The sequence below is a fragment of the Mus pahari genome, chromosome 6, assembly GCF_900095145.1.
Source record: "Mus pahari chromosome 6, PAHARI_EIJ_v1.1, whole genome shotgun sequence".
Lineage (NCBI taxonomy): Eukaryota > Metazoa > Chordata > Mammalia > Rodentia > Muridae > Mus > Mus pahari.
In genome coordinates, this window is record NC_034595.1 from 90,369,397 (window position 1) to 90,379,095 (window position 9,699).

At 48.3% G+C, this 9,699-nt stretch overlaps 1 protein-coding gene across 1 annotated transcript in view; it reads left to right on the forward strand.

The window, feature by feature from the left end:
• Positions 1–9,699, forward strand: part of Ubr4 (ubiquitin protein ligase E3 component n-recognin 4) — a 111,489-nt gene that overhangs the window by 53,921 nt on the left and 47,869 nt on the right. The window contains exons 52-60 of the mRNA XM_021201220.2: positions 401–575; positions 1,497–1,634; positions 2,514–2,635; positions 3,478–3,589; positions 5,981–6,111; positions 6,215–6,392; positions 6,761–6,865; positions 8,271–8,408; positions 8,967–9,141. Coding sequence (XP_021056879.1) covers positions 401–575; positions 1,497–1,634; positions 2,514–2,635; positions 3,478–3,589; positions 5,981–6,111; positions 6,215–6,392; positions 6,761–6,865; positions 8,271–8,408; positions 8,967–9,141 — 1,274 coding nt within the window. The remainder of the gene's footprint in view (positions 1–400; positions 576–1,496; positions 1,635–2,513; positions 2,636–3,477; positions 3,590–5,980; positions 6,112–6,214; positions 6,393–6,760; positions 6,866–8,270; positions 8,409–8,966; positions 9,142–9,699) is intronic.

Genomic DNA, 9,699 nt, shown 5'->3' on the forward strand with positions numbered 1-9,699 from the left:
GTCCTGGAACTCACTCTGTAGACCAGGCTGGCCTCGAACTCAGAAATCCGCCTGCCTCTGCCTCCCAAGTGCTGGGATTAAAGACGTGCGCCACCACGCCCGGCTCGTGCCTCTGTCTCTCTTTTTTTTTTTTTCTTTGTGCCTCTGTCTCTTAATAGCAAGGAATGAGTTCAGCTTGCTAAGGAAAGCATTATCCTTTGGTAAAGGACCTGCAGAAGGATGGATGAGTCTGCCAAAGAAAGTGATTGGCTGATGTAGTTCTGTTGTCCTGAGTGGGCAGCCTGCAGATTGGTTTTGATAGCTGTTTGGCAGTTCTTGAAAGCAGTAAGCAGCCTGTATGTGCTTTAGTGCCCTGCCTTTGCCTATGCTTGACTTTCTGTGTGACCCGGCTGTTTTATAGGACCAGGCCTTGTTGAGTAAAGCTGTTCAGTGTCTCAACACATCCAGCAAAGAAGGCAAGGACTTGGACCCCGAGGTGTTCCAGCGCCTGGTGATCACAGCTCGCTCCATTGCCGTCACACGTCCTAACAACCTTGTGCACTTCACAGAGTCAAAGCTGCCCCAGATGGAAACAGGTGAACTTGGCCTCCATGGCCGTGGTCCTGACACCCGCTCATTGAACCTCTTTGGCTTCTCTGTCATGCTCTTCCTATTCTTGGTGGCTCTGACAACAGATAATTGTTCCCTGTTTGCTTGTTTGTTTTGTTTAAACTTTGTCATTTTAACTAAATTGACTAAATTGAATTTAGTTAGTGTTCGGAACCTCAGCTGGTCTGTCTTGAGGTTGTTATGGGTGAAGCTAAGCTTAGTTCCAGCCTGGTGCCACAACAGAAATGTGGCAGGGAGTGGGAGTTTTCTTGTGTTAATCACTTTGTGTAGGGATGCAGAAGGTCAGGCCCTTGGGTGAAGCTAAGCTTGGCTTTGTCCTGGTACCTTCAGGCTGGGTGCTGCATGCTGCTGCATGGCTCTGGCCGCAGAACAGAATGTGGTCAGTGTGTGCAGGGCCTTCCCTCTCAGCTTCTGCCATTGTCTCCTCACATCGGCCGCCCGGTGCTTGGTGCCAAGCCTGATTTGCCATTACTAGAAAGAGCTTGTTGTTGCGTCTGCAGCCCCTGTCACCTGCGTGTTCCTTTATGCCATTGCCTTCCTGTTTGTTCTCCTAACGGTGCAATCCTAGAATCGTTCTAGAGGAATCGCAGACCTTCCCCTAGGTTTAGTCTAGCAGTTGGAACAGGCATCTTTGACTCTGCTGTAAAGATCCTGAATGCTCCCCTCTCTACCTAACTCTAACACACAATGTTTTCTGTGATGTTCCTTTCCCAGACTGTTTTTCTCCCAGATGTGCCTGCTGGAATCTAGGGATAGTTGGCATATTGATTGGGGCCCCACTTGAAACTCCCTCCGCAGGCAAGCTTCCTTGACCTGAGTTAACCTTAAAACAAATTGAATTCTGTCTTAGATTTACCATCGTTAACAATTTCCTTTTTCCTGCGTAGAAGGAGCAGATGAGGGGAAAGAGCCGCAGAAGCAGGAAGGAGACGGCTGTAGTTTCATCACTCAGCTCGTAAACCACTTCTGGAAACTCCATGCATCTAAGCCCAAGAATGCCTTCCTGGCACCTGCCTGCCTGCCAGGTATCACGTTAGCAGGGGTGTTTGGATCTTGATACAGTGAAGTAGGTATAAGCTCTTCAGCACTGTGGCCTTTTCCTCCATATAAGCACAGAGACATGTCTGTGAGCTCAGTGTATTGCTGCTCTTGGGAACTAGCAGTGCAGTATGGTATGGTGTGTGAGTGTGTGTGTGTGAGAGAGAGAGAGAGAGAGAGAGAGAGAGAGAGAGAGAGAGAGAGAGAGAGAGAATATGAGAACGAATGCTTCCTTCTTGTGGGATTGCCTAGTTCACATTGGGTGGGGGCCGGGGGGACGATGACAATGACGGCAACAACGACAGATCTGTAGTTGGTGTTTAAAAACAATGTATCTGAAAGACTTGGTTGAGAGTCAGTTTAGAAGTAGTGTGGAACCAGCCAGGAAAGTTTTTCACTCATTTCCAGGCTGCTGTTGCCTTAGTCCTCTCATGGGTCACATTCTTGAGAGTTGGAGAAAAGGGACGACCCCTCAGCCAGAGAGGAGAGTAGATGCCAATTGGCCTGTCAAGAGACCAGCTTTGTTAACAGGTTTGGGGAATATAGGTGGTGTTGTTATCCGCCCACCTCAAGTTTCCCTGCCTTGTCTATGGCTGTCCACAGTGACTCCTGCTTCTCTGGTTCAGGTTCTGCAAGGGCTTCTAAGGACACTTAACGAATTGGAAGACTTAATGAAAGCACTCCAGCTACAGCTGATAGGCCGCACTGCAGTGTCGTGGGATTGCTTTGCTTTGCTGTGTGTTTGTCTGTTTTTGTCTCGACACCCTCTAGGTGGAGCTGAGATCTGTGGTTTTTGTCTCAGGCTTTCAAGGGTCTAGAGTTATTTTTGTGGACAGATTTTCAGGTGATCCTTTTCTCCCATCTAGGCCTTACTCATATTGAAGCTACGGTTAATGCGTTGGTAGACATTATCCATGGTTATTGTACCTGCGAGCTGGATTGTATCAACACAGCATCCAAGATCTACATGCAGATGCTGCTGTGTCCTGTACGTATCAGCACAGCTCCAGATGTCTCTGGGCACCTTGAGAGTATGTGGAAAATAGCCTAATGAGCACTGACCTGAAAGAATGAAAGAAAGTAGACTTAAAGTCTGATGGGCTGGGCTGAAGAGGTAGTTCAGTGGTTAACAGCACTGGTTGCTCTTCCAGAGGACTTGGGTTCAATTCCTAGCAACCACATAGGAAGTAACAACTGCCTGAAACTAGTTCCAGGGGATCTGGCACTCTGTTCTTGCCTGCTTGGGCCCTGTATGGGCTGGTGCACAGACCTACCATGCAAACAAAACACTCACACACATAAAGTAAATTTTTTAAAAATGTGATGGGAATCAGCAATTGCAAATACAACAAAGCTGTAGAGATGAAGTCTGGGAAGGGAGGACTTGCTCCTTGTTCAGTGATTTCTTCCCATTTGTAGTCTGGAGCCTGATGTAGGAAGAATGTTGAGTAAGTACCGGTTCCATGACTGTGTTAGTGTGCCAATTCCAGAAGATGAGTGTTACAGGGCTGCTTACACTATCAGCAGAGAGGAAGGTGGGGGCTTGATTGTGTGATGAAAAGGTAGAGCTCATTTGGGGAGAGAGCCAGAGTGGCTTCAGGGCTCAGTGGCCTTGCACACTGACCCCAGCAGGTAAAAGACAGGCAGCTGGTGAAGGTCTTGCTGTGCCAGGTCTGGAGAGGCTGGTCTGCTCCATCCTGCTGCATTTTCAGGACACAGGTGAGAGTAGACAGACCTCTCCCTTGTGTCAGGTGTTGGCAAGAGAACTCTGAAGATGAGTCCTGGCTGACAGTGAAATGCCTAAGCTTAACACCTTCCTTTCAAACCTAGGACCCTGCTGTGAGCTTCTCCTGTAAACAAGCTCTGATTCGAGTCCTAAGGCCCAGGAACAAGCGGAGACACGTGACATTGCCCTCCTCCCCTCGAAGCAACACTCCAATGGGTAAGGTCTGGGTTTAGGCTTTATCTGGGTGGGTCAGTGGCCCAGAAGTGAGCTGCTGCTCTGTGATGTGCTTCTGATATTGACCAGAGTCTTTCTAGTTTTCTGTTCTTTTAATAATATCCTAGACAGTAGGGTAGTGCATAAAATGCATACAAGTAGAATAAAGTCAAAGTCATGGAAACTGAAAGGTGCTGTGGAAAATGTCCAGGATACAGCAAAGCATTTGTATACCAGCTTCTACATGGTTACGTGAAGATGGGATATTTGGCTGAAGCATTCATTCTAAAAGCCATAGGAAAAACATGGAAAGATAACATAAACTTCACAGTTGAGGACAGGGATGGGGGTGGGGGTGGCCCATGATGGGATGGAATGGACACTGAATTCGAGACTAGCCTGGGTTATATGGCAAGAACCTGTCTCCAAAATAAAAAACCAAGGTCTTGGAGGTAATTGTTAATGATTAAATTGTAAAAAATAACATGTTGGACATGGTGGAGTGTCTGTGTTCTTGGTACTCAGGAAGGTAATAAAGCTAGAGGGTCAGGTGTTCAAAGCCAGCCTACCCTATTGACTGGGGTCTTGTCCACCTAAAAGACTTACAGTGAGAGTAAGAAGGTTCGATAAGTTAAGGCCTTCGCCACCAAGCCTGACAGCTTGAATTTGAACTGATCTGTGAGACCCATGTGGCAGGAGGGTCGTGTTAGGAGTCCTGTGGCCTCCACACATGTGCTGTGTCCCCCACAAAATGAATAGTAAATGTGAAAAAGTAGACACAGTGACCAAACAAAATTTATTTATTTATTTTAGAACAAAACTGCTTTCCTAGCACAGCCATTAAGGGTCCGATTTGTTGCTTATGAGTAGAGTCCTGATGGACTTCCCCTTAATAGCTTAGGTAGCAAATTCCAAACTTTCCTCATGAGGTACTTGCTTGGGCACTTGCCACGCTTATGAAGAATAAAGAGAAGTAAGTTACGGGCTGGTGAGATGGCTCAGTGGGTAAGAGCACCCGACTGCTCTTCCGAAGGTCTGGAGTTCAAATCCCAGCAACCACATGGTGGCTCATAACCATCCGTAACAAGATCTGACTCCCTCTTCTGGAGTGTCTGAAGACAGCTACAGTGTATTTACATAATTACTTAAATAAAATAAGTCTTAAAAAAAAAAAAAAAAAAGAAGTAAGTTATAAGTTTAGAGATAATGTGATACTTTGCTGTTTTAAGACGGAGCCCGCATAAAAACTTAGGGAGATGCTTTGCGTTTTGTGGTGCCATCCTTGAAATCCAGTGTATGGCTCCCCCTGGCAGCTTGTCTCCACTTAAACTAGCTAGATCTCAGGTGCTCAGTGGATTCTTATAGCTGGTACAGATTATGGAACAGTCATGTCTTTTCCAGTGCAGGAAATTGAACTTGGGCCTCATGCATGTTAGACAAGTGCTCTACCACTGAGCTGTATTCCAGCCATGGTGGAATATCTTGAGGAATGTATATGACTTTGTAACTTTCAGACATCTTTCTAGAATAACATTTATTATATGGGAAGCTAGAAGGTAGCTCCCTTGCCAAAGTGTTTGCTGTGTAAGTGTGAGGATCTGAGTTCAGATTACCAGCATTGGGGAAGAGGAGATATGCAGGTGTTGGCTGACTAGCCATCAATCAACCTGAATCACTGAGTGCTGCTGGGTTCAGTGAGTGACAGGAAGACAATCGATGTCTACCTCACCTCCACATACGTCTCTCTGTCTGTCTGTCTCTCTCTCTCACACATACACACACACACACACAAACACACACACACACACACACACACCCCTCCTACAGTATGGAGAGGACTTGCTATAGCAATACAGCAAGAGGAAGACAGTTTCCATCCTTTTCTAACAGCCAGGGATCTTACCTGGGCTTTCCACAGCCTTCCCACAGACAAGGAAGCCAGTGGGACATGTCACGGTGGCCTCAGCTTTCAATCCTGGTTCTGGTTTTGGTTTTTCTCATAGTGATTGTATTGTTGAAAAATCTTACTGAACAACTGTTTGGAGGAATGAAGTCTAGGCTACAGTAACGTGGACACTCGTGACAGACACTCTTGAGTTTATCTGAGAATGGAACTCACAGGGGCTGTAGTATTCCATGTCTGTCTTGTTGAAATCTAAGGTTTTCATCCTTTCTGTGCTGGAAGTCTCTTCCTGTTGGGGGGAAGCTCTCGCTGCTGACTGCCATTTCCCCAGACCCTGCTGGTTGTAGAAAACAAGAGAAGTAGGCTGCCAGCCTAGCACCTGCAGATTTGTCCTTGCAAGTGAGGCCTGTCTTTAGACTCTTGCTGTGTGACAGTCACATGCCAAGGAGTAAAAATAATACCTTTAGGTTACTGGGGTCTCTTTGTCTCAGGAGACAAGGACGATGATGATGATGATGACGCAGATGAGAAAATGCAGTCATCGGGCATCCCTGATGGTGGTCACATCCGCCAGGAAAGTCAGGAACAGAGTGAGGTGGACCATGGAGATTTTGAGATGGTGGTGAGTCTGGCAGCCCGAGAGGAAGGAGGAGCCTCCATCGCCCCTCTAGACTCAGCAACTGTACTGTTTGCTGTAGGACACTGACGGGGCTTTCTCTCTGCAGTCTGAGTCGATGGTCCTGGAAACAGCTGAAAATGTCAACAATGGCAACCCCTCTCCCCTGGAGGCCCTGCTGGCAGGTGCTGAAGGCTTTCCTCCCATGCTGGACATCCCGCCTGATGCAGACGACGAGACCATGGTTGAACTAGCCATTGCCCTGAGCCTGCAGCAGGACCAGCAAGGTAGAAGGCAGTGCCAGGAACACAGCAAACTTGCACAGGAGAGAGGGCGTGACAGTTGCTGATACCTCACTGACTTAGCTTGTCCCCAGTTGGGGGAGAGGTTGATCTGGGTGAAAGCTGCTCAGAGGGACAGGTGGAGAGTGAGGGATGACTCTGATGCTTCTGAGGCCAAAAGCCAGTCTCATAATTACTGATGGTTTGGCTTTTTGAATGGGTGCCTCTTGAATCTATACTGAACTTGGTGGGTGGACAGCAGTGACCGGAGGGGTCACATGCTGGTGTTTAGACTCTTAATGACAGCAGATGGCCAAAGCAATACTGTGGACGGGGCAGAGGGACCCTGTGTTCACTCTCCACTTGTTTCCCAGGCAGCAGCAGCAGTGCCCTGGGCCTGCAGAGCCTGGGACTGTCCGGCCAGGCACCCAGCTCTTCCTCTCTGGACGCAGGAACCCTCTCTGACACCACAGCATCAGGTAACTGTCCACAGCAAGGAGCTTGGCGTAGGGTCCTGTGACCCTGCAGCCCTGTTCAGTGCTGTGAGTGTGACGGGCAGCTGCTCTGACAGGCCATCCTGGACTTCCTGCTTGTGCTGCAGCTTGCCCTCAGCGCTTGTGGCTCCGCTTCCTCACACTTTGCATGCTGCCTGGCTTTGGCTGATACCCAAGGAGAGGTGCAGGGAGCATCCTGTTGGCTGATGGCCCATAGACGAGCTTACAGCATTCTGCTAGAGTTCTAACATGTCAGACAGTATGGAAAGAGACAGGACATAAAGCTAAACCTTTAGCTCTTAGCCTCCATTTGCAAGACATTTGAAGCTGCAAGCAGCCAGCGAGCTTGGGAGAGCATTTTGTGGCCAATTCAGGCTATAGGAACCCTTCACTTGTGTTGTCTTTGTTTTAAGTCTCTCTCCTAGTCTGATCATATTCCAGGTAGAGAGTTGGACCAAGCTGTGCACATTGGGGGGGGGGGGGGGGTCCTTGAAACCACCCAGCCGAGAAGAGGCAGGGCCTTGCTAGACTGCTGCATCCATCCCCTACCCTAGCTTATATTCTTTTGAGAGGGTTAGCCTGCCTAGATAAGAAAAGGCCAGACTGCCTGCCCCCGCCTGCTGCCATGGCTTCTTGTTCCTCTGAGGTCTCTTCAGTTGCTGTCACTTCAGTCTTCCAGGTGGTGGTGTGGTTGTGCTGTGCTAGTCACATCTGTCATGCTTGCTGGCTGTCCTGGCTGTCCTCCTCCCCTGTGGATTTCAGCCAGCATTTTCCTCCTGTCTCAGCTCAGCCCTGATCCTGGATGCTGTGGCTGTCTCTGGGGAATTTCCTTGCTTCATTATTAGCATCTAATGAGGATGATGAAGAGGTGTGAAATTTTCTAATGAGCTCTCCTCTGGGCCATATGATTGTAAAAAATTTGAAAGCAAAACCAAAATGACAAAAATCAAAGTTGACTCAAGAGCTCATGCTAAGTGATTTCATAACTGCAGATGGATTGCTGAGCAGCCCTCAGTGAGTTCTGTGCTCCGAATGCCAATGGCTAGTGTGAGTCTCAGTCGGTGGCAGTAACACCTAGACAGTGGTGACCGGGAAGCATTTGGTGTGAAGACTCATTGTCCATGTCACAGAATCTTACTGAATCTGCACGCGCTGGAACAATGAAGGAAATGCCCAGTGCTCTGGCCTTTCACTTGGGTCTGAGTGCTGTTGGCAGTGCGCCCTGGAGAGTGTCTGTCCCCTTTGTTGATTAATCGGCAAAGCAGGTCTTGCCTTCTTTCTCTGCCCTCAGGACACTCAGACTGCCTTGTGTCCTCTGCAGTGTGCTGTGATGCTTTCCGTCCCCACGAGGGAGGGGTCTGTGCCTGTAACAGCTCTGTTACTCTCTCAGCTCCAGCCTCAGATGACGAGGGCAGCACTGCAGCAACTGATGGCTCCACCCTACGGACCTCGCCAGCCGACCATGGCGGTAGTGTGGGCTCAGAGAGCGGGGGAAGTGCAGTGGACTCGGTGGCTGGCGAGCACAGTGGTAATGTCCCTGGGTGTCTTGATCTCTTTGGGCGCAGGGTGGTGGACAAGGTAGAAATCCCTGCCTGGTCTTGTGATTAGTTTCTGCAGAGAGCAGTTGTAAGGACTCCCTGGTAGAGTTCATTTGAACTCTACCATTGGAGTATCAAGTGTTCTGTGACTGGAGTTTAAATCCAGTGACTAATCTGGAAAAACTGCATGGTGTCTTTCAGTTGTCTTTAAAAAGACAAGTTCAAAAAGAACAATGGTATTATTTATAGCCCTAGATGGTGATTAAAAATAATTGTGGTATGACCTCGAAACCCATATTCCTATGGTTTTTCCTGAGGGAATGAACCCTTAAGCAAGCCATTCCCCCAGTGCAGCTACTGTGAGGTTTGCATACACTAGCAGTCTCTTAGCTGAGGCTTGGCCAGTTTTGTAGGTTGCACAGGTGATAACTGGAAGAGCTCTATGGGCCCAAGACCACACCAGCCAAAACCAGTTGAAACCTAACATTTTCTTCTATCAAGGCCAATGTTGGGAGTTGATGTGTACTTCTTAAATCATTTCCCTCCAGTGTCTGGCCGGAGCAGTGCATATGGTGACGCCACAGCTGAGGGGCACCCGGCTGGACCAGGGAGCGTCAGCTCTAGCACAGGTGCCATCAGCACCGCCACTGGGCACCAGGAGGGAGACGGCTCTGAGGGAGAAGGAGAAGGGGAAGCTGAAGGAGATGTGCACACTAGCAGCAGGTCAGGACCAGCCTGTCACTATCACCTGCTTGAATGAGTATTTGGGAAGTGGGGGATGGAGCACTGCGTGCTAAGCATGTGCTCCCAAGTATCAGAGCAAACAAAAGCTGCCCACTTCTCTCCAGGCACTGCTGACGTCAAGGTGTTGTGGCTCCCATAATGCTTTGGGAGCAGGAGTGCACTGCTTTGCCTAATGTCTAGCTAGAGATCTGATGGACCTCCAGCTTGTAGAGGGCACCCAGCTGGCTGTGTCCTTTTGATTTAATATTTAAATATTCCTTTTCAGTGTAAGACACAATTCACACAGATGTTTAAGGATAGGAATTATATTAGTTTGTCTTACTGTATGGTGGGGACAGCTGATTACAAGTTAACCCTTCATATATTTGGGCTTGGTTTATCAGTGCTTCTTTTTTTTTAAGATTTATTTATTTATTATATGTAAGTACACTGTAGCTGTCTTCAGACACTCCAGAAGAGGGCATCAGATCTTGTTATGGATGGTTGTGAGCCACCATGTGGTTGCTGGGATTTGAACTCCAGACCTTCGGAAGAGCA